A 24,400-nucleotide genomic window follows, 5' to 3' on the forward strand; every position below is an offset into this window, starting at 1 on the left:
GACTTTGTGAGGCAGCAACACGTACATAATTTTCCCCATGTCCCACACCTTATCTGCTCATGCGCCCCTAGGGGCCGTCAAAAAAATGCATAAATTAGCCGCATCATTGAATAAACTGCAGGGTTGAAAGCGTGTGACTAAAGTAGCGGCTTATAGTCCAGAAAATACAGTGATCATATTTGAAAATTGTTTGTGTTGGACGGAAAAGGAAAGGAGAGAAGAAGAGAGAGGGATGTTAGGGGGGGGGCATGAAGTGGCATAAAGCAACAAGTTGCTAGATGTTTAATGTTTATAATCATTAAAGTGAGGTTCAGATGTACTACAAGTCTATAAGGGCAGGGCCTGTCCACACACACACTCAAATGTTATAAACATGCCTGTTGGCTCCAAAAATGTTCACGTCAACATGTACACAATACAGATAATGTTCACACACGCATACTTATGCCTTCAAATCAACTAGTGTGAAATATTTCATTCAATCACGCAAAATATCAGTGCAAAGGTGAGCTAACACCTGTGCTCAAGTGAGTGTTTATGTTCTGCTGGGGTGGATGATGGAATGTAAAAAGGAGGGAGAGTGTTGTAGCAAAGAACAAGCGCCCCCAGGTGATCACATCCACCACCCAGGCCAGGGCCAGCAGGACTACCACGGGGCCCCTAGAGCCAGAGAGCAGGGAGGCATGGGGGGACAGAGAGTGCAGCTCCAGCTCAACCAGGAGAGCAGCCCCCCCGCCGCGCCGGGAGGACCCAACGCGGGCCCTGCCCCCGAAGAGCGCCTACCATCCCAGACAAGCACCCCACCCCACCAGGAATTCTGGGCATCCCCCCACCCCAACCCCAGGTACGGGCCAGGACCCCCTTAAGGGAGACCCGCCCCGCGCTCCAGGCAGCCACCCAACCGGCACACGGTTACAGGAGAGAGCAAGGCAACACCAAACATTTATTTCTCCCTTTTTTGTTTTGTTTAATATCCACACTTCCAATGTTCCTGTGTTCCACCTTTAATGTGGAAATATGACCAAAGAGAAAAGATCATTTTTTAAGAGAAAGGGGCTGCATGGTAGTGGAGTATAAGCACTCTCACCTCACAGGGAAAAGGCTCTGGTTCAAATCCCAGCAGGGTGGGAGGTAGCATGTTCTCCTCATGCATGCGTGGGATTTCTCCGGGCACTGCAGTTTCCTCCCACAGTCCAAAAGCATAATTCATAGGTTCATTTGTGACTCTAAATTGCCCCCAGGTGTGAGTGTGTGGTCCTGCAACAAACACATGACCTGTTCAGGTTGTAGGCCACCTCTGCCCAACAGCAGGTAGGACAGGCCCTAGCAGCCCCGGGACCCCAACAAGGATTCGGATAAAAAAAATGTGTTTTGGCCCTTCCATTTTTACTTAGTGACTTCAGAAACCCCCCCATGCACACGCACACACACACGGATCATCTGAAGCTGCAGGTGATTGTGCTGCATTCCAAACGAAGGGACATAAAAGTGAATGAAGAAAAGTTGCTGATTAACTGCTGGAGCCTCTGCTTATCACCTAATTGTTTCAGGAGTAGGTTTGGTTATGAGGCCAAACAGTGACTGTGCAGCTCTGTCCAGGTTTTTCAGAGTAAATGTGTTCACTGAAAGTCTGAGCTGGGATTTCCCAGAGTTCTGACTAAAGGAATACATTTTTATTCCTTAACATAGTGGGTCTTCTCATAGTGTTTGCCTTACTCCAGTCTCACCGACTCATAAATCCAACATCCGGTCTCGCAAAGCCACATGTTCTCCGATCGAAGGTCGCCGTGCTGTGACAGGTGACGGGCTTTGGGTGGAGCTGTGCGTCTTGTCCTGCTGGCGCTCACACCTAGGCGGACCTGCAGGGTAGCGCCAGAATGGATCCTCCCCCGTGAGCGCGGGCGCTCGCCGCAGAGTTCAAAGGACAGCAGCCCTGCCCTGAAGCTGCAGCCACAGCAAGTGGTCTTTATCAGCTCAAGGTGCTGCAGGGAGCCCCCACTGCAGCCTGGCTCTGCCTGACGACACACTTCTTCTACTGGAGCTCCCCCGCGGACCACAGCCAGGATGCCCAAGATGGTAGGAGGCCGTGTTGAAACGCTCCTTCCTGCTTCAGGGGAGTGCGGTGTGTTCACGGGGCTGTGGGGTTTTTTGTTGTCTGTGTTGACGGGAATAAAAGGCCACAGCTGAAGGGGGGCTGGATGAGCTTGTTTTTAAAAGTCTTCTGAGTTTATTCCAGAGATTTTCTTCCCTGGGTGGGGGCTGGCTAGGTTTCCAAGAGGCCGCTGTCCTTCTCGCCATTTACTTATTAACCAGAAGTAGAGTTTGACCCACACCGCGCACATTCCTGACAGGAGGAAACTGTTGCTCCGCAGCTTCCAGCGGGCCTGCATGCAGATCCCAGTGGGGGGTGGGTGGGGGGGTATCTGAGTGTATAATCAAGGGCAGCTGAGCCTGAATTGAACCTCCTCAGATGTCCTCAGCCAAAGTTTCACCAGCTTTTCATGGAAGTTCGATTGAAAGCAGGACATTGATGCAGTGAGACCCCCACCCCTGGAGGGGGAACTTCTCCAGAACCCCTCAGGGTTTCAGGGTTCAGTGGAGCACAACACTGATGAGAAAGAAATTAGCGGTAGTGCCTCTAGCAGGGAGGGTTTCTCCTGAGGAACACCTCAGCAGGATGTCTGATTGTGAAGACGTTACACAACAAACGACTCTTCAAAGCCCAACAGGCTGGAAATCTGCCAAACATCTGATTCCAAGTGCTTTGAAACCAAATCTGATCTTTTTAAATTTTCTATATTTGGTTCAGCAATACAGCTTTCACTAAAAATGGATTTGATCTGATCAAAGGTGGGACTTTTGTTGATGAAATAGGAATTGTAACATATATAGTGACAGAAAAGCAGGTTTTCCCAAACGAAGGATGAGATTTAAAGGAAATGAATCCTTGTTAAATCTTGCCCCATTTAGGTATACCAGATATTAAATATTGTTTTTAAACTTGGCCCCAGCAGAAGAGCCTGTTGCAGTGATGTAACTTGGGATAATGTTTCACTTCCGTTCAGCTTCACCCTGACATTTGACTTGTAAGAAGACACGACAAGCAGACAATGAAACAAGTACGGATTCAGACGGATTTTCATGAAACCAGTTCCCCTGTCTTATACCTGATGGTATTGGGGGGGTCTTGTGGAGTTTGAGTCCATCTGTAGGCATCCTCGCACTCATATGAGTCACTCCTCTTATCAAACGGGTTTATCTTAATGGTGAAACCACGTACTTAACTTGTCAAGAAGTTTCTATTTTCACGTTTGTATCTGCAGATGTGCAAGTCCAAAGTCGAAGGAGATAGTAAGCCATTATGGTTGATGAGTAATCTGCTTCATGGGCCCAGATTAAAGCCTCCTTCGGTCGCTTTGTTTTACTGTTTGTTTTTCAAGATGAAACCAACAAACAAACGCAGGAGACGGAATTGGGACGTCTGGACTTTTTTTTTTCCCAAACACACTCATCTTGTCCTTCTTTTTCTGGCTGCAGGTCAACGTTCGCGTCATCACCATGGACGCAGAACTGGAGTTCTCCATCCACCCCACCACCACCGGGAAGCAGCTCTTTGACCAGGTCTGTTGGATCCAGATCCTAACAGAACTCACCTGTTTGTGACACATGAACGCCGATGTGTGAACAAACCCAAAAGTTCCTCCTTCAGTACTTGAGTAGACGTACTTTATTGCACTGCAGGCATCAAACTTTGGGAATCTGCAGTCTGTGCACACAGATGTTCAGCACCTCCTGTATTTCAGAAAATGAGCCCAACGAGCGGCAAAAATCTCCTAAAGGCACAAACAGCAGCATCAGAATCAAATGAGGATTAAGAAAGCCAAGCATCATTCTGTTCCATTATAGTGTTAGAGGAAGCAGGTTTAGGGTCATAGGATACAATACATTATTTAAGCCAGGAGCGGCGTTGCTCTTGGCCACCTGTCCCCGCCCTCACTGGCTAAGCGGCTGTCACTCTCCCCATCTGCCCCTGCCACCCTGGTCAGAGCTGCACGGGACAGATTCATGAAAGAAAAAGAAACGTTTTTTTTTAACGGCAGCCTTCCGGTTGTTTTTTTCTCCATAGCAACCATTATATGTTTTGGTCACCTTGGAGTGATAAACAGGTCGATGTAATTTTTAGAAGGATCTGCAAAAGTAAACTTTTTGGATTTCCTTGGCAACGGAAGTGTTTTGTTAACCACACCCATATACCTAATATGTTCATATCGTATGTCATATTGTTGTATTCAACTTGATCTAACGATTCATGTATTACATAATCACAATAATCCAGTGAAAAATGTTGGAGCTACAGGGGAAGTCCAGTTTTGTTCGCCCTGCTAAAGCCTTTCAAGATATACAACTTTGAATTCCAACATTTTTCCCAAGTAGCTTCCAAATGATGCTTGAGGAGATAGACAGAAATCCTTTGGACGAGTTTAAATTGTACCTGGAGATAATGGAACTTCTTTTTCCCGAGGTTAAAGGTCAGCGAAGGTTCAGTTGTGGTTGTAGACTTGGGTTATGTCCGAATTCCTTCACTACTCTACATTGTGCACTATGTAGTGCGTTCGCCATTTTGTTGGGGGTTCTAATCTACAATTCTTTTCCCATATTGTGGGAAAATGTGAAAATCACCAAATTTCACACTTTACCACACAATAGCCACCCATTCGTAGATGCCGTAGCCATCCCATAATTATTTTAAAACTTCCTATGGATATTTCTGACACATCTATTTTGGATTTGTTAGTGGATTTAGAAATTCTTTGAGCCCCAAAAGAGTTTTTTTGGCCCCTGTTCATTTTTTGATGGTTTCTTCCGCTGTGATGTCATCTTTTTTACTTTACCCAAAATCCATTTTCACTGGGTACTAGGTGCGTGAAAAAGTTTGGTACGTTTCTGAGTATGTGGGAGGGATGGAATTTTCCTTTAACAACACGGTAAGAAAGAAGAATTGCAAAAACAATCTGGTCCTGTCAGTCCAGGACTGCTGCGGGACACGACGAGGTGTTATTAATGTGCATCTGTGTGGTCAGAATCCAACAAGATTAATCGTTTTCACCAACGGGGAACTGTTGGGGATTTGAAATATCCTGATCATGACTCTACAGGGGGGCTTCAGTCCCTACGACTGAAGTGATGTTTTTCCTGCTGTGCTGCAGTGGCTTCTGCATGTCTGTGTAACGCGTTTGTGTGTCTGCAGGTGGCCCGGACCATCGGCCTGCGGGAGGTGTGGTACTTCGGTATGCAGTTTGCTGACATCAGAGGAATGGTGACGTGGCTTAATCCTGATAAAAAGGTCTGTTCTTTTTTTTGAGTGATTGAATGATCCGTCCTTTGCTGTAGATTCAGACTGATTTGAATTGATCTGTCCTGGTTTTTGCAATCAGTAGCTAACTTCAGCATCATAACTGTTTTGGAGTTTTGTTTTTTATCTTGCACAGCTGGTATTTGCTGAACTCATACTGCTGCTGTATTTAAAGAGAAAACTTAAAAAAAAGCTTGCTGTTGCCATGGTGACCTGAGAATCTCTAAGTGGTGGAGTTCCTCAGGGCTCCACTCTTGGACTTCTGCAGCTTTACCTGACGTTGCTATTAGCTTTACTGGATTTTTGCCGTTGGCTGATAAATAGTTTGATTTAATAAAGACCCACTCCGATGAATGTTTTTGGGGTTTTTACGTGTTCTTGTGGGTTTTTTGTCAATGATGGAGGACATATATTGTGAAAATTAAGCTCAAAATTGCTTTCCTATGTTTATTAAAGTATTTATTTATTAAAATTGATATGAATCAGAGGAAAGCAGAGGAAAAATTCTGTTGAAAAAATAATTTTTGACGGAAAAAAATATTTTGCTGGGTGGGCCACAAGCTCCATGATTTGAGGGGAAGAGGGCGCAGGTTGGCTCCACGCCAACAGTCCCCCACACAACTCAAATCAGAATCACTAATGAACGACTGCTGCTCTGCAGAAACTATGACCAGAATGTTGACCTGCAGATAAAAAAAAGAGGAAAAGGTGAGTGTGTTTGGAAAGAAACAGCATAATCATGATTAAGAGATCACTGGGAACACTTTGAAAACAGTTTCAAAGATAATTGGAGTGGAGCTTTAGAGTCTGTCTGTGTTTGAAACCGGCTGATCAAATAAAGTTTTTTTACTGCCTTCTTTGTCTTGGTCTTTCAATCACCGATACTTTCCCATTTGCAGGTGCTGATGCAAGAGGTGAAAAAGGAGACCCCCCTTCAGTTCAAGCTCCGGATCAAGTTCTACCCCGAGGATGTGGCCGAAGAGCTGATCCAGGACGTCACCAGGAAGCTCTTCTTCCTGCAGGTGAAGGAGGCCATCCTTACAGAGGAAATCTACTGTCCTCCGGAGTCGGTGGTGTTGCTGGCCTCCTATGCTGTGCAGGCAAAGTACGGAGACTACAACAAGGAGGTGCACCGCTTGGGTTACCTGTCCAACGATCGGCTGCTGCCCAAAAGGTGAAGCTGCTTTGAAGTTAAAGTTGAAGTCCCTTAAGCAGATTCCTGTCTGATCTGTTGTTTTTTTTCTCACTGCTATGGTTTTTAAAACCATAGCAATAGAACTATTTAAGGAAAACTGTTGGTCATTTACCTTTTTAAGAATTGAATTTGAATAGAAGTTAAAGCAGAATTCTTGGTGAGAGTTTCCGTATTGTAGGAAGGTCAGATGTGATGGGGTGTTTGGGAGTTTCTGACAGCTTGTCTGTTCTCCTAGAGTGCTGGAACAACACAAGCTGTCCAAGGAGCAGTGGGAGGAGAGGATTCAGGTCTGGCATGAGGAGCACAGATCTGTGCTGAAGTGAGTGACGCTCTGGGCTGCTTCACAGCAGATCGGCTGTTCTTTCTTCGTCATTCACCTGCTGCTCTCTCACATCTTAACAGATCAGGAGGTTTTCAATAAAATGTTGGGATTGTTTGATTGTTTGAGAAATGTCCTGTCAGGATTTACTGATTTCATGATGACATGCAGGTCAGAATCACAGAATCCTTTCCAGGAGTGAAGGTTTTTTGGTCATGTGTGAATTCAACAGGGAGGAGGCGATGGTGGAGTATCTGAAGATTGCCCAGGACCTGGAGATGTACGGCGTGAACTACTTTGAGATCAAGAACAAGAAGGGCACAGACCTGTGGCTGGGGGTGGACGCTCTGGGGCTCAACATCTATGGAAAGGATGACCGGTGAGGATCTGTACTCCGCTGTCTTTGCCAAATGCTGCATGAGCTGTGAAAAGGAGAGTAATCCGATTACTCTGCCTTAAATGAACGGTTTAAATGGAGTGTAAGTTATGTGATTTTAAGGTTTTGTTGTTTCAAATCAAAAATCAAAGATTTTAAAGTCCTGAAAGTCTGTGGTTTCTGTTTTTCCACACTTCTAAAAGAACTGAGGTTCTTTTATTCTAAAGTATATGTTTCTTATGTTCTGTGGTTTATTTAGTTTTTATATTTGTTATTATCTTCAGTTTTCTATTGCAGTTCTATGTTTATGAGGGTGAAGTGGTTTGGAGGTTCTTAAGTTCAAAATATTTAAATGTTTGTTTCTGAGGTTCTGAAGTTTCATGGCTCTAAGGGATGTAAGATGCAGGATTATAAGTTTTTGTTGGTTCACAGTCTTTGCAGTTCTGAAGTCTGTAAGTCTGTGGTTTCGAGGTTCTGTTATCCGCTGTTCTAGAGGTATTTTGTCCTGAGGTTACAAAGGTATGTGGTTATGAAGTTCTGTGATTTGAAGGTTGTGAAGTTATGAGATGTTTAGGTTTTAATGGTCAGTTCTTTTGACATATTTTGAAACTCCTTTTCTTTCATTTTGAAGCTTGAAGCCCAGAGCAAAACATAAAATAACAAAGTCCCATTAAACTTTATCATCAACCACTAAAGATGAAACATGAGCTCATGAGCGCCCTCTACATGGAGGCAGAGTTACTGTCAGCCTCATCTTGTGTTTTTTCAGCACAGGTTTATGTCGGATCTGAACGCTAGAGGAACAACAGACTAACGGGAAATAGTTTACATATTTAATGGAAAGTGAGGACAGATCACAGTGTGACATTGGTAGCATCCACTGAGTTAGCAAAAGGCATGCGCTCAACCCAGATTGCACCACCGAACACGAGCCACGCCTCGCTGCCTACAGCTGTAAAAGAACGGGAAATATGCACACTACTGATATTTTGATTATAAAAAAGAACAAACATTTTCAGAGTGAAATAGTATAGTATTTATCAGTCAGCAGTTCCATGTGTTAACATAATTATACTATACAACTCATAGTGCCAGGTGAGAATGATGACACTGCCTCACCTGCGCCCTGACCGCACTGTCCCGCCCTCTAAGTTGTGTTTTTCTGAGGTTCTGAAGTAATGAAGGACTGTCATTTTAGTACCAAGATTCTCTGGTTTCAATGTTATGAAGCTCCTAATGTCTGTGGTTCTGAACGTCTTACTGTGCTGAGTTTTAGGATTTGTGGTTTTAAGATTCTTTTAAGTTTCTGTGGCTCTAAGGTTAGGTGCTTTTAAGGTCTGAGGTTCTATGGTTCTGGAGTTCTGAAAGTAGTTTATTTTAGGGGTTTTGAGACTCTGAGGTGCTGAACTTCTAATGGTTTTTGTTTCTAGGATTATAATACTAAAGTCTGTGGTCTTTGGTTTTGAGGATCTGTTGTTTTGAAGTTCTCTGGTTCTAATGTTCTGAGGTTCTAAAAGTCTGTTGTTCTGAGATTTTATTACTGTGAGGTTCTGAGGTTTAGAATTTCTTTTTTTTTAAATCTTTGTAAGGTTCTGAGTTTATGTGATTCTGATTTTCCAATGTTCTGTGGTTCTGAGATTGTGTGCTTCTAAGATTCTGTGATTCTGAGGTTCCAGGGTTCTGAGGTTCTGATGTTCTGTCATTCAGAGGCTTTAAGGTTCTGTGGTTCTGGGAATGTCTGCTTCTGAGGTTCTAGCTTCTGAGGTTCAGTTCTTCTGAGTTTTTGTGGTTCTTCATGTCTGAAGTTTGGACCTTCTCACATAAACCCGTCAGATGATCAAACCTCACAAAGTTCTTCTTTAGAAAAATCAAGTCAAAGTTAAAATCCTCCTGTTATTAGAATGGACCCATCGATCCATGTTCTTTATCTGATTAATCCTTTTGAAGTCACGGGGTCAAAGGTCATAGAACCTTTTAATACAGAAACAATGTTGGTAAACAAACAAAAAAATGATTAGAATGAAAAAAACAGATCTGTCAAAGGGGTTTTTATGTCAACATTAATGGTCATAATTTTCAACCTTTGTTCGGTTTATCGTGGAGAGAACCCCTCATTACATGGACGGTGGCTGTTAGAACCTTCTGGAAGGAGTCAAACCGGTTCATGTTCCCAACGTTTCTTGAATGAGATGTTTTAGTAATCATTATGAAGTGATGTGTGTGTCACGGTCATAGTTTTTTTCGCTGTTTGTTCAGTCTGTAGGTGAACAAACCCGCGGTCACAGACCTCCCTGCTGCCACCTGGACATCGACCTTCAGCTTTCCGTTTCGTCTGATCTTCCTCTTCTGTGTTCGTTCTTCCAGACTCACCCCGAAGATCGGCTTTCCCTGGAGCGAAATCCGAAATGTTTCCTTTAGTGATAAGAAGTTTGTCATCAAGCCGATAGATAAGAAGGCTCCAGTGAGTGATGCATGCACTTTGTGAGGTTCCAAAAAAGCTGGAAAATAAAAGTCTCACCTCTTGGCTTCTCTTAGGACTTCCTATTTTACGCTCCACGTCTGCGCATCAACAAGAGCATCTTGCAGCTCTGCATGGGCAACCATGACCTGTACATGCGCCGCCGCAAGCCCGACAGCATCGAGGTCCAGCAGATGAAGGCTCAGGCCAAAGAGGAGAGGCTGCAGAAGAAGCTGGAGAGGTGGGAGCCTATACTGTCTGTGTTAGAAGAGCGATGCTGCTGAAATATGAGGAAGCCTAATAGATTAGCAGATGCAAAAAGCTTTGCTTTAGCAAAGTGGAAATGTTTAGTTTACTTAAAAGACATCTTGTAATGTTTCTTCTGCGGCGTCTGGCTGGCTAATTTATTAGTCTGGGATTGTAGCAAATATTGATTTAAGTTTATAATTTTTCAGAAAACATCCAGCCCCTCCAGCTTCAGTTTTATTTACGGTTATTTGGAGCTTGGGTTTATTTAAATACAAATGTTGACAAGTGTCCAAATCAGGCAGAATTCATGACATTAATATTCTGGAATATGTATAAGAATTTTTGAGAGAAAAGATGAAAACTACATTTTTCTTTCAGTTTTTACTGACAGTTTAGATCAGGGTTTTGCAACCAGAGGCTCCGGAGCCACATGTGGCTCTTTTCCCCTCCATTGTGGCCCTCTAAGTAAAGAAAAGTTCAAAAAATGTTGTTGATTTTTGGAATTCAAGGCGCATGAAGCCGAACCTAAAACGGAAAAAACTCAAACTTCATTAAAGTCATTCAAAAACAGTTGAAGCAGAGAACTTATCACTCTGCACGGCTCCTGACTGCATTACCCATAATGCTCCCATACCCATAACAATCCCTCAGGCGGTGTAGCTTCATAATTCGTCAAAGTCATACTAAAACATTTTTGACTGACTCTTGAGCGACTACAGAAAGTCAACTGGAGGTCAATAAGCATAACTGGTGTTCATACTTGAGGCACACCTGCATATAAGGCAGATTATCTATTTATGAACAAATTGGAGGATTTTAAGTCACAGTCTAAAAAATATGGTAAGGGTCTTTTAATTGGCTGCAATTTAGTTTTAGTTTTCTAGCCAAGATGTACCTTATTGTAAATTAATTCTTGGGTAATTTATTGTTTCCTCCTAGCTAGAACTCCCTTAAAAAAGAGATTCTTAATCTCAATGGGACATTTCCTGCGTAAATAAAGGTTCAAAAAAACACAAAAAAAACAGTGAACTAAACTGTGCATCATTTTCTTTTCTTTTTCTAATCACTGCTGACATTACAATCCTTACATTATGTACATTGAAATGTAGCACAGGATGTCTTATTTTGAAAGGAAGTCGTGCAAACCTTTGTCAAAAGTTATTAACTATTTCATATTTAGAAAAGAAAAACTATTTTCTACTTCAATTTATGTTTTATTTATGCCACAAAACAACATTTTGTTTATATTTATCATAATAACAACATTTAAATGTAAGTCAGTGTCTTATTTTTCTAAAGGGTGAGTTAAGAATTTGTGTGTCCTTGGTTGGTTGAAGGTTGTTCAATGAGGTGACCCTCCCCTCCCTAGTCTGGTCACATTGCAGCCTCACGTTCTCATCATAATCGATATGAGGCGGAAAACGTTTACAAACAAATAATTTATGTTTTTTAAAGTAAAACTAATTTATATAAAGTTTAAACAACTGCATTTTTTTATATCTCCAGACGCCACGCAAACAAATCACAGAAAATAACTAATGGCTGATGTGGGAGGGGTCTGACGGTGGTAGGGGGGGGTGTGGTGGTCCTGATCCACCGTTTCCGTCTGATCTGCAGGGATCAGCTGGAGAACGAGAAGAGGAAGAGGGAAGCCATGGAGAGGGAGAGGCAGCAGATGGAGCGGGAGAAGCAGGAGCTGATGACGAGGCTGTCCCAGTTTGAGGAGACCACCAAAAGAGCAGAGAGAGGTGAGGAGAGGCGCTCAGGACTGAGGGGGGTCAGAGGAGGTGAAGTTCTTTCTTTCACACAGATGACTTTATCATCATTTTGCTCAGCTTCAAGTTGTCATTGAGTTTTTTTGAAGTTTCTTTTTCGAAATTCCTCATAATATTCTTCATCTTCTTCTTCTTTATTTATTTGTTGTTTAATGGATGCGTGATGTGTTTAAAACCCAGATATTCTCTGTGGAACTTCTGCATTTTTTTCTGATGCAGCTTTTGTACAGATCCAGGTGAAGATCTCAGAGGAAAGTGTTTGAACTCTCATCCTGAATCTCTGCTCTCGTGTTTGACGGGCTTTTCCAGAACTTCAGGAGCAGCTGGAGCGGGCCATGAGACTGGAGGAGGAGAGGAGGAGGGTGGAGCAGGAGGCGGCCCGGCTGGAGGCAGAGAGGATGGAGGCCATAATTGCCAAGGAGGAACTGGCCAAGCAAGCTGAGGACCAGCAGAAGAGCCAGGAGCAGCTGGTAAGCCTGGACATGACTTTGAGGGCTTTTATTTTTGATTCCAGAATTCTTTGGGGAAAAACTGGACACCCAAACGTTTTAATGGCTGTTGGTGAAGCTGCCGTGGAATTTAATTTATTGGAAATAAATGAGCACATTTCAGGACATTCTTCTGAATTCCTACACAAGAGGGTTTATTTATTTATTTTTACTGTCGATGTCCCTGCAGGTGACTCTGCATTATTTCAGGCTCTGCTGGAAAACCAATATTCAACACTCTATGTTCTTCTGCAGGCTGCAGAGCTGGCCGAGTACACCGCCAAGATCGCCCTGCTGGAGGAGGCCAAGAGGATGAAGGAGGAGGAGGCGGAGTCATGGCACAGCAAGGTGAGCAGGCCACACCTTCAAATGACAGGTATCACATCTGAATCCGGTGTGCTCTTCTCTGTGTCCTCTGAGGCTCTAGTGAGGCTCAGCAAGATAAAAAAAAATGTTTAACCCTGTAAGATGATGTGCTTTGTTTATTTCATAGTTTCAGGCCCCTAGTTAGGAAGAATTAAGGGTGTATATCATGCAAAACGAACTTTTTGAGCTGTTAAGTGTATAATAATGTTCATTACTCATGAAAAGAAATCTCAAAGTGTTATTTTGATCCATTCATGCGTCTCTGATTTTTCTTCTAAAAAGACCTGTGCTCTGAGCACCAGCCCCTCCCAACCCACAAACACAACCAGGTTTTCACATTGTGATGTCACACAGGGAGGAACCGCCCCTTCCAGGAAGAGTCTGTGCTGCCTGCCCCGCCCCCAGGCTAACACACACGCCCACTTCCTCTGTGGAGCAGGCAGTGATCGGCAAAACGCTTTTAAATGCACAAAATTCACGTCCATCTTTGCAAAAGTTTGGATGTTGTTTCTTCTTTGTGAGTGAAACGCAGACACGCTGCCGAGGCCGACTCTAGGATGACGTCATGAAATGGGTGACGCCCACAAGGAGCGAAAGGCGGAGCCTCACAGATCGGGTTGTCTTACTTCTGGGTTGGAAAAGAGCTCAGAAAATAAACTAATATTTCATTTAAAATCGTTCTTTAGTGTGCTAAAGGTAATCTTATCATATGCATTGATATAATTTAAGCATGATATAAGCCCTTTAACTCCTGTGGTATACTGTGACTTCCACACATGTGGATGCCAGCTCTTAAGAGGTTTAAAGGAGAGAAAAAAAATTGGTTTGGTGTGAAGAAAAATCACAAAACAGTTTTCCCACAGTGTGAAATGAGCAGAGTATTAAAGGTGTTAAAAGTAATTCAAGTATATTCAAATTTGTGTTTCCATCAGAGAAGCCTCTGGGGGAGTTTCAGAAGTTCCTCTGTTTACCAAAGTCTCACTCCCACCATCTTTTGATCTATTTTCAAAGCATTCCCAGGTGTCTTTTAATTATAAATATGACGTTTTTAGCCCAAACCAAAAAAAAACGGTGTGGTTTTCTGGAACATAGTTTCTCCAGAGCAGCAGGAGTTTATTAGAAATTCTCAGTTGTGGGCGGGACTGTTGGTGTGGAGCAACACCCCCCTTCACGTCACCCATAACAGAGAGCTCTCTGTTTACACTCTCTCCTGCTAGCTTACAGCCCCTAACACCCCAACCAAACATTACCGGTGACATCAAAATGGGAGCAATGTGGGAGCTTTCCAGCCGTACAGTTCTGATCCAGATTCCAGCTCAGACGAGGAAAACAAAGACGTTCATGGATCAGTTTGTCTGTAGGTGGATGATCAGAATGGAGCAGAGCAGTGAGCTTCTGGCCCATCCAGCATATTTTCTATGGAACAAAGAAGATCTTTTTAAACTGTATTTTTTTCCCCTCTGCTCACTATGATTTGAATAAAGTCTCAGAAATGCAACTTCAAGCTTGATTTTCTGTAAATATGTCCTCCATCATCAGAAGAAAACCATGAGAACATGTTAAAAACAGCAGATACACATGTGATCAGGCGTTTGCTGAGCCTGACTCCTTCATGGTTCCTTCTGCTCTCCTTTCAGGCCGTGGAGGTGGAAGAGAATCTAATGAAGACAAAGGAGGAGCTCCACAACGTGATGACCACTGCCAACTCGCCCCCCCCTGCTCCGTCCCCTTCCCCCTCCTCCTCTTCCTCTTCCTCCTCCTCCTCGGACAACGAGAGCGAGCACAGCGAGGAGAACAGCACCTACAGCGCCGAGCTGCAGACGCAGGGCGTGGACAACCACCACAGCGAGGAGGACCGGCTCACTGAGGCAGAGAAGAACCAACGCCTTCAGCAGCAGCTGCTGGTGAGCCCACACCTCTTCCTCTGCTCCTGAACTCCTCCTCCTCAGAATCGGTTAAAGCTTTGGCTTTTTGCTCTGAATTCCCTCAGGCCCTGAGCTCAGACCTGGCAGGGGCCCGAGACGATAACAAGAAGACCCTGAACGACGTCCTCCACGCCGAGAACGTCCGAGCCGGCCGAGACAAGTACAAGACCCTCCGCCAGATCCGAATGGGCAACACCAAGCAGAGGATTGATGAGTTTGAGGCCCTTTAGAATCCCCCAAGAAGACCTCCCAGACCTCATTTACGGCCCTGCTGACTGTGATTTGACATAAAGTAATGATTATGTGACTCCGGAGTGTCCATGCGCACGAGAGCAGGATGGATGTTTCTGTGTTTCTAATGTTTAAAAAAATAGTTAGAAATGGGAGTGGGGGGCATTTATGGAGCAATTACTGTAAACAATCAAATTCAAACTTCACTGGGTGAGTCAGATTCATGTCTCCTGAAACTGTCCGGTCACTGGTGATGATGGTTAATGTCTTTGAAGCCTTGTGTACATCAACTCTGATGGAATAAAGAGTTATTACAGACAGAGTGACGATCCCTGAAAGAAGAGCAGAAATATTTAACAAGAATAAAGCTGGAAATGCTCTCTGTGGACTGTCTGTTACTAAAGGTAACCAGATGTTTGAGGGCTCACCTGAAGAAAAACTATCTCTAATCTTCATTTTTCTGTCTATAACATTGTAAGAGATCTGGACTGGGTGAGTGTGATGTCACCCGTAGAAAATGACTTAATTCCTGTTCAAACCAAATTAAGTAAATTCAGTTGCCTTTTTTTGTGTTGGAGCCAGGGGGCATCAATAAGCAGTGATTGGTCCAAACTTGTCTGAGTTATTGTTTCTACGGCAACCACTCTCAGCAATCAGGAGTGAGCTTGTTGGAAGACCACACTCCTACCAATGAAAGTGGGCTACATGAAATCTATCCATCAAATTTTTGAAACGCATGATGTGAGACCCCATTTTTTCATTGAGACATCCGATTGGTCAGTTTATAATTTGAAAAAATATCATGAAAGAAATTAGGATTACCAAGAACATGGTAATAAAAGGTATCAAAGCAAGAATGGTTATTTGGAACCGGCGGGTACTTCCTGTTTGGAACGCCACGGGGAGGGGTCACTCAGATGAGGAGTTTAATTTTGGGGCTGTTAACAAGATCAGTTTTGCAGAGAGGCTGTTGTACCTGGGTGATGGAATGTGTATAAGATGACTCTGATAAGGAGGAGAAAGACCATCTATCCATCCATCAGGATTATGGGGTTACTGGAGTCAACCCAGTAACTGTTGGGGGACGGCGGGTACACCCTGAACGGGTCACCAGTCTGTTGCAGGGGCACACACTCAAATGCACACATAAGAACAATTTGGAAACTGGTCTTTTAAAATATGATGATGCCGTTTTTAGCCATGATCCAAAAACCTGTAGTTTTCCAGGACATAGTTTCTGCAGAGCGGCAGGAGTAAAATAGAAATTCACCTCTGAGCTGTGGGAGGGACTATTGGCGTGTAGTATTTTTTTCTCCACTACCTGACATCCCTTTGTTTACACTCGCTCTAACTTACAGCCCCTCACTCCCTAACATGCAACAAAAATGGCGAGCAATATCAGAGCCATACTGTCGTACAGTTTTGATCCAGATTCCAGCTCAGATGAGGAACACAAAGACGTTCACGGATCTATTTGTCTCTAAGTGGATGCATCAGAATGGAGCAGAGTAGTGAGCTTGTGGCTCACCCAGTGTATTTTCTATGGAACAACTACAAGCTTTTTCAAATGGCATTTTTTCATCTGCTCCTGATTCACAACGATTTGAAAAGAAATCGTAAAGAAATCCTCAGAAAAGCAATATTAAGTTTAAATTTCCTTATACATGTCCTTGATCATGAGAAACGTGTTAACAACACATTTCATGAGAGTGAGTCTAACCTATTAAGCCTGTTTTTGGACTGTGTGAGGAAGTTGGAGTGTCCAGAGAAAACCCACACATGCATGGAGAGAACATGCAAACTCCATAAAAAAGGTACCAGCAAGGATTTGAATCGGGGGCTTTTCCCTGTGAAGCCAGAGAGGCAACCACTACACCACCATGCAGCCTCCTGAGAAATACCAAGGAGAGTTTAATAAATTAACTGCAACTAGTAAATTTTTTGTCAAATGTATAATTATAACAGTTACAGAGGTAAAATTACCACCAAATAGTACAAAACTGTGGCAAGCACTCATTTGTGCACACAAATTAGTATTTTGTGGCCACAAATTTGTGCACACAAAGGTAAAATTCACAAATTACCATTTTATTGGTACTTTGTGGGAATAAATCAGCATTTTGTAAATATTTGGTGCGCATACATTTGTGTTCTGTTTTTTAATGACTTGTGCAGTGCTCCATATATAAGAATTTGTGTGATATTTGCATTACTTGATGAAATGAAAATATGTATTTTCTCTAGAAAATCACATATGCATTAGCACCTTAATCAAAGCTGCTGCTTCTGAAGGTTTGGTCATGGTAGAGGCCATCACGTCTCACGTCTGGAGCTGCGTGTTTGCAGCATGAACGCAGACTGGAGCTTCTGCTCAGATGTGGGATTGCCCTGCGCGTCTTTTTCTGCGCAATCTAAATTTAAATCGGTGACAAATGAGTCCGAATAGTCTCCAGCAGTCCAACTGTGGTGTGGGGGAGGTGCTGAAAGAACAGCTCCTTCTCCACAAGTTGGATCTGGATCCGTCGGGAGAGCGCGCGCACCGCCGCAGCTCCTCACCATGAAGCGGCAGAACGCCCGGACTCTCGCCCTCATCGTCAGCATCCTCACCTACCTGGTGGTCGGCGCGGCCGTCTTCGAGACTCTGGAGTCCAAACAGGAGAGAAGTCAGCGCAGGAAGCTGGAGGCGAGAAAGTACGAACTTCTGCGCAGGTACAACCTGACCAGAGCCAACTTCGAGGATCTGGAGCTCGTGGTCCTGCAGCTCAAACCTCACAAAGCCGGAGTCCAGTGGAAGTTCGCCGGATCCTTCTACTTCGCCATCACTGTGATCACGACCATAGGTGAGGACCCCCACTCCATACACACCTCCCAGGAGGACCCTCTGATCATTTAAACCTCCAATAAGATCAAAATACGCTTCGTCATGAGGGAAGACAGATTATACTTCATCTAAATGAGGAGTTCAAGGGACACTACGAAAAGACAGACACGGAGTTTTATATTTCTGTTTCCTTATCGTCTCAGCATCGAGGCAGTAAGACTGAAAGTCAGATGAATGCACTTTTTAAAAAGATTTCATTCATAATAGTTTAGAGACAGACCCCTAAGTGTTTCTGTACCGATGATGTTTGTTTATTGTTTACAGATCAGGTTGTACATATTTATTTATTATGGGAAAGACCGAGCCTCATTAGACTAAAAGCTGGTTTCGTATGTTTTCCTCTCACGTGATTCTATGTGAATCTAATCCAACTGTGGTGTGGAGGAGTCGAAACAGATTCAACTTTACACTCCAGTTGTTTTACCAAAATGGTTATTTTAAAGTCCCATTTTCCGAGCATTCCCAGTGGTCTGTTACTGATGATCATGCCATTTTAGCCACACAAAAAGTGTGGTTTTCTAGGACATAGTTTCTGCAGAGTGGCAGGAGTTCATTAGAAATTCACTTCTGAGCTGTGGGCGGGACCGCCCCCCTTCCTGTCACCCATTTCTGAACATTAGAGCTATCCAGCCGTCCAGTTTAGATCCAGATTCCAGCTCAGATGAAGAAAACAAAGATGTACACGGATCTATTTGTCTACAAATGGATGCATCAGAATAGAGCAGAGCAGGGAACTTGTGGACCTTCCAGCATATTTTCTACGTTTCAAAGGGCATTTAGTCTTCTGCTCCTGATTCACAAGAACTTTAATAAAGAAATACTCAGAAATGCGATTTGAGCGTATTTTCTTTTTTAAATGCCCTCCATCATCAGAAAAATGCTACAAGAACATGTTAAAAGCACCAAAATAATCAGAGTGGGTCTTTAAGCTATTAAAAACAAAACGTCTTTGACATTACAGCTTCAAACCTGCCTCTTGGGATCTTTTAGACTGTTTTGTTCTTCTTCGTTTATTCAGGTATTGTTTGAAGTGCTGTGAAATATGAAAGAATCTCTCCCTGTGGTTTACCTTCAGCCAATTGGAATGGACCCGACTTGGTAGAAGCTAGCTTGTGATTGGCCGTCTTTTTGTTTGCATCACACGTTCAGAAAAAGGCAAAGGCAGTAAGAGACAGAAACAGACAAAGTCTGACAGAAACAGATGATGTACTTTCAGATTGATTTGATACTTTTGAACCAACACTCTGTGTGGTTTTCAACGATACTGCTGTCATTCTTAATACTAGATCCATAGAAGACATGTCTTCCTCCTTTACATCCCTACTAAATGTCCTATGGGGGTGGGGGTAGCTTTTTTTTGTTCCTCTGCCTGATGGGAGAATAAACCGTTGAATATTATTGACCCCCCCCCCCCCTCCACACACACATACCCAGATAAAGCATAAATAGACGTGTTTCTACGAGCGGAGCATGTGCGGCTCGTGGAAGTGCAAACTGTCCCACGCAGCACATGCTTCGGTTCTTCCCCCCCGTTTGGCCAGTGATGCATTCGGATCCCTTAAAGAACGCCTCAGTTAAAAATAAACGCTTTTCCGCGTGGGAGGGGCTGGTGGGTTTGAGCAGAGCAGCTGTTCATTAAATAAATATTTGAGGTAAGAAGATTGTTGCTTTTAGTGTGGATGCTTTAGTCACAGGTGGTGCTATCCCCCCCTCTTCCCTGCAGGTTATGGCCACGCGGCGCCCAGCACAGACTCGGGGAAGGTGTTCTGTATGTTCTACGCCCTGCTGGGGATCCCGCTCACCCTGGTCATGTTCCAGAGCCTGGGAGAGCGCATCAACACCTTGGTCAGGTACCTGCTGCACCAAAGCAAGAAGGGGCTGGGGCTGCGGCAGACCCAGGTGTCCATGGCCAACATGGTGACGGTGGGCTTCTTCTTCTGCCTGAGCACGCTGTGTGTGGGCGCCGCAGCCTTCTCGCACTGCGAGGGATGGAGCTTCCTCCACGCCTTCTACTACTGCTTCATCACGCTCACCACCATCGGGTTTGGGGATTACGTAGCGCTGCAGAGGGACGATGCCCTGCAGAATGACCCTCGCTACGTGGCTTTCTGCTTCATCTACATCCTCATGGGCCTGACGGTGATTGGAGCCTTCCTGAACCTGGTTGTGCTTCGCTTCCTGACCATGAACGCAGAGGACGAGAGGCGGGACGCCAGGGAGAAGGCTTTGGTGACAGTCAACAAGCCCAGAGGGGAGGTGGCTTATCTCCTCCCCATGTCGGCTTCCTCCACACCTGTAGCAGAGGAAACCTCAAGGGCAAAAGATTCCAAAGGTGCTTACACCGAGGTGCTGCATTTCCAAACTATTTGCTCCTGTTTGTGGTACAGGAGCACCGAGAAGCTTCAGGGCTCGGCTGCGTACCCTCAAGAGCTGGCGTTCTCGGATGCTTACCTGCAGAGGAGCAGTCCTCACCCCGGGGACCCCGGATCCACAGGCTGCGTCTGCGGTCCACGTCAATGCAGTAGCATACGCTCCATCACCACAGGCCTGCAGCTTCTGTCTCCGTTCAGGGTGTTCAGGAGGCGCAGCTCCGTGTAGCCTTGCAGAGCAGCAGCTCTGTGGTCCTCCCTTGGGGGGTTGGAGTCAAGACGTTGCTGATGATTGTGGTGCTACGATCTCTGACCTCCATGCTTCAGTGTCAGATGGAGCGGCCTGCAATTTTTTTCCCTGTGAGCTCCGTGTGCTGGGAGTCACACGTGTGCTGGAGCGACAAGCAGGAGTGTCTCTCAGGTGTTCTTTACAATGAAGTCCTTCACATAGAACATGGTGCCATCTGCCCAGGTGCAGATGACTGGAGGTTGGCCCAACCCTCATGGAATGTATATGAGAACTGGACTGAATGACCCCGCCCCCTCATGTTCCAAACAGGAAGAAAAAGCTGGTTCCAAGAACCCAAAATCCCATAGACTTCAATAGAGAAATAAACAGTCATTCTATTGGTCAGAATAACCATTGTTCATCTGATCCTTTTTTTAGCATGTTCTTGTTTATCCTGTTTTAATTTTAAGTATTTTTTCTTCATTGCAGGTTATTCAAGTTATTCGGGCAATCAGATGCCCCAATACAACCATGTGGTCTCACGTTAAATAGTTTGATTGACAGATTCTCCCCAGCCTACTTTCCAGTGGTAGTGCTGTAGACTTCCAACAAACTCGATCCTGATTGGCCAGAGTGGTCGACATGGAAACATAACTCAGACCGTCTCAGACCAATCACTGCTTACTGGTCATCTGACTCCAACATGGCAGCGACTGAAGAGACTTCTGGAACTAAGTCATTTTCTATGAGGGATGTCACACTCACTCAGTCCATTACTCATGTACAGTCCAAACCCCCACACCCTTGTCATCTACAGAGAAAGACGTAATGAGAAAAAAAGATGCCAGAACAATGGAAACTCGTTCACAGCACAACTGTGCATTATAGCCAGCTGCTCTTTGGTTTCTCTCCTCGGTTCAGAAGCCAGGAGGTTAACTGCAAAGGATCATCCAACAGCTGCTTCTTCAACACTTACAACATCAGTTCCCATACATCCTTATCAGCTCAGATGTTGGTTAGAGTCAAATACTACTCAACTACAAAGGATTCACCTTGTTTAAAAGAAACATCTCCAGGTCCTTTAGCAATTCTGGACATGATCTCTGGATGTGTGGCCATATCTGTGAGATCTTTGGTCAGAAATCGCTTAGAATGTTTGAAATTTTGCACTGTAGCAAATCACCCAAGGTAATCCTCTAATTCCAGGCACGCTGACTGCAGCAAAGTTTGGTCTTCTATTCATGTCTTCAAAAGCTCTTGTCTTCCTGTCCACCTGTCTTCTGGTCGTCACTCTGTCTTTTTAAATTCATGTCTTCATATCGTCATATCTTCTGGTCTTTGCGTGTCGTGTTCTTAGGACACACAAAGTCACACGCACACATTCGGAGGTTGACTCATACGGGTGCTGCAGGTTTTGCGGTTGTCGGAGGGTTGTAGACAGGAGCGGCTGCATCTTAAGGTGAGTGCAGGTGTGTTCAGCAGTTCCCTTCAGGCTCTTGCAGTCACCTTAAGGGATGTAAAAAATGAAAAGCACCATGGTTGTGCAAGTGTATCGTGAAGTATGTGTAAGGTTAATGTAAGTATCACGCTCTTATGATGTACAGGTGTTCTTATGCCACAGTCTAGTTGTACAGGCTCCTCACTGACCATGTGCAAACGCTGCACACACGGGGTGCAGGTGATATGCAAGAGGCTGCAGGACGACTGATTGCCCAATTTTGTCATTTGTAACATCAAGACTGCAAGCATGAAATGCACACTTCTTACATGAACACCACTAACGTGCTCCTTGCGCAGTGCACAGGTTTTTGGGGGGGGTTATAAAAGTCTGTACGACACGCCTCTCACCTACTTTACCCTTGCTTACCCTTACATGTTGTTTAGGTGCCCACTATGAAATGTACATGAACTTTTTAGCTCCATGGGCTCACCCAGTGGTTTACGACTTTGCTATTTCCAGTTGGCCACTTGTGTCCAGTACAGGTTTGCCCACAAACAGCCCCCATTCACCCTCAAGGGCAGTTGGGACTAAGGCATAGAGTCTTTGTGCCCTCGTGTCTTCTGGTCTTCATGTCTTCGTCTCTGTTGGTCATCCTATCTTAAAGGGAGTCTGTTCCACAGAAGTTACAACAGAACCAAAAACGGAAGCCACTCCAAACGGTTCAGTTCTGAATCTGATCCCTCCTGACTAAAGCTTTCAGATGTGAAACAGAACTCGTTACAAGCTGTTAAAGGCTTTAAGAACCAGGAAGGAGATCCTGGAATCCAGCCGGGAAAGTCTGGTTTTAGATGAAGCTATGGCTCTGACACAAAGAGGTCAAAGGTGATAAAGACTGTATTCAGACTGTGTGAAATGTTAAGGTTTTTAGGCTGAGATGAATTTTGGTGCTGCACTTTCGTTCCACGGTTAGTTTCTCAACAGCAGAACCAACAACTGAAATGTTGTTTTGGCCCAAACCGGAAGTTCCTCAACAACCGTTTCTAAAACAGGATCCTTGCTGGCGTGTAAAGTCAAATGGACCTTGATGCGTAATAGCCTTATGACTTGTCTTTCCTCTGAATGTCCTCCTGATCAGTGGCAGGAACAAATGTTTATGCCTCAGGCCAACAAACACATTCAGAACAGAACCGATTTGATATTTTGGCACCAATCAAAAACTCGTTTTCAGCTTCCTTCCTTCTGGACAGAACCAGGCGACCCAATTCTCCACATTTCCAGTCCTGATAGGCTGGTTCTGGAGTGACGTTTAGTGCCCATGCTCTAATGCAGGCCTGCGGGCCTCAGGGACCACCACCCGCTCACTCTTCTTTCACCCTCAGAGAGGGACACACTGGGTTCTCTGTTGTGTTCAGAGGTAGTGCTTCAACACGCATGTGCACATGTGCACGGGCCCTTTTTCTGCTTTTTTTGTGGAAATCAAACATCAGCCAAATCCTCTGGATCAGCAGCTGGTCTAAAGTTTTTCAGAAACAGATGGCAGAGAGTTCAGAAAGAGAGGCCGGCTGTCATTCATAAGCAATAACATCACAATAGGCAGTGGGTGTGGTGGCGATGGAGCGCTCCCTCTTGTGTGTCCTCAGAGATTATTGGTTCATTTCCAGCACAAAATAATTGACCTCATGAGCTGCAACTCCTCCAGCCAGTCTGTTGGTTTTTAAGTCAGATTCCGGCGTTCGACCACCTACTCGTTGACTCATTTTACAGTCGAACAATTAGGGACCAGAAGCAGTCAGAACCAAGCCAGACCTACACCAGCAGCTTCTGCATCAAAACCAGCAGAGGTTCTTCATGTAGTCGATCCATCTGGAGCCAGAAGCTTCTGAGTCTGCAGGTAAAAAACACAACCTGGTGGTATGCAGCTGCAGGTTTGCCATGAATCCCCCAAAGCATAGATGGGGTTTGCACTGTAGCTCCGGGACTAAGGTGGAGCAACAGCTTCATCTGCAGTTCTGCATCAATGGATGTAAAAGAGGAGTTCATCAAATAAGAAGGAAAAAGGCCTGAACTCTTCTCATCTGCAACAGTGATGTCAGATAATGTTTGATTGGATAAGGGGTCCAATAAAGGAGGTTCTCCGTTTCTCTGCTGCGTCTTTTAATGCATTGATCACAGATTCTCCATAAAAGCTTTCATTCAATGCAGATTTTTTCACTGTAGAAATACAGCCACCATCAGTAATTATGAACGTCAGCATCTCCATGCCGGTTTCCACCGCAGGCAGCCTGAGAAAGCTGCTGGACTCAAACGGTCCAGATGGTTTTCCCCGAGGACCTCTGACGGAAGTCCAGTTCCGGACAGCCCACAGCAGGGTGGTCACGAGACCGAGGGTCCTGCAGCTCTTCGGCAATTTTCCAGATCCACCCTTTTTAATGCAACACAGAAAAGCTGCGCCTAAAATAAATGTTTGTTTTGATGGATATGAAAGGTCAACACACTTGCTTCTTTCTCCTCCATCGGAAAGAACACTTTCACAAACGACCTGATAATATATGAAAGAGGAATTTTCATCTAAATTGGGATGTTTTGTGAGGTTTCAGATGCCCCCCAACACACACACACACACTCACACACATTCACACACAATCAAAGAACAACTCATGGGGTACAAGGGGAAACTGGCTGTTTATATCTATTTCTTTTTTCTGAGGCTGAAAACTACAATCTTTGTTCTGTTTTTGCATTTTT

General features: G+C 44.5%; 2 protein-coding genes across 2 annotated transcripts; both read left to right on the forward strand.

Moving 5' to 3' along the window:
• Positions 1-1,854: 1,854 nt before the first annotated feature.
• On the forward strand, positions 1,855-15,119 carry LOC101158402 (ezrin). Its single transcript, XM_004082781.4, has 13 exons — positions 1,855-2,076; positions 3,538-3,621; positions 5,249-5,344; positions 6,253-6,527; positions 6,784-6,867; positions 7,100-7,246; positions 9,608-9,704; positions 9,779-9,942; positions 11,568-11,698; positions 12,035-12,195; positions 12,469-12,561; positions 14,217-14,483; positions 14,570-15,119. Exons 1-13 carry the CDS (start codon positions 2,065-2,067, stop codon positions 14,732-14,734), a joined length of 1,776 nt encoding a protein of 591 aa, XP_004082829.1. The 5' UTR covers positions 1,855-2,064; the 3' UTR covers positions 14,735-15,119.
• A 1,735-nt stretch (positions 15,120-16,854) lies between these two features.
• LOC101165434 (potassium channel subfamily K member 3) lies at positions 16,855-20,589 on the forward strand. The gene is made up of 2 exons (XM_004082808.4): positions 16,855-17,575; positions 19,340-20,589. The coding sequence occupies exons 1-2, from the start codon at positions 17,293-17,295 to the stop codon at positions 20,212-20,214; spliced, it is 1,158 nt and encodes a 385-aa protein (XP_004082856.1). The 5' UTR covers positions 16,855-17,292; the 3' UTR covers positions 20,215-20,589.
• The last annotated feature ends 3,811 nt before the right edge of the window (positions 20,590-24,400 follow it).

Source organism: Oryzias latipes, chromosome 22 (genome assembly GCF_002234675.1).
Source record: "Oryzias latipes chromosome 22, ASM223467v1".
Lineage (NCBI taxonomy): Eukaryota > Metazoa > Chordata > Actinopteri > Beloniformes > Adrianichthyidae > Oryzias > Oryzias latipes.

Bases quoted from the DNA above. Each gene is read 5' to 3' on its own strand.
- LOC101158402 (XM_004082781.4), top strand. The intron at 12,196-12,468 runs GTAAGCCTGGAC...GTTCTTCTGCAG, and splicing joins AGAAGAGCCAGGAGCAGCTG to GCTGCAGAGCTGGCCGAGTA. The intron at 14,484-14,569 runs GTGAGCCCACAC...GAATTCCCTCAG, and splicing joins GCCTTCAGCAGCAGCTGCTG to GCCCTGAGCTCAGACCTGGC.
- LOC101165434 (XM_004082808.4), top strand. From the start codon at position 17,293: ATGAAGCGGCAGAACGCCCGGACTCTCGCCCTCATCGTCAGCATCCTC. The intron at 17,576-19,339 runs GTGAGGACCCCC...TCTTCCCTGCAG, and splicing joins CACTGTGATCACGACCATAG to GTTATGGCCACGCGGCGCCC.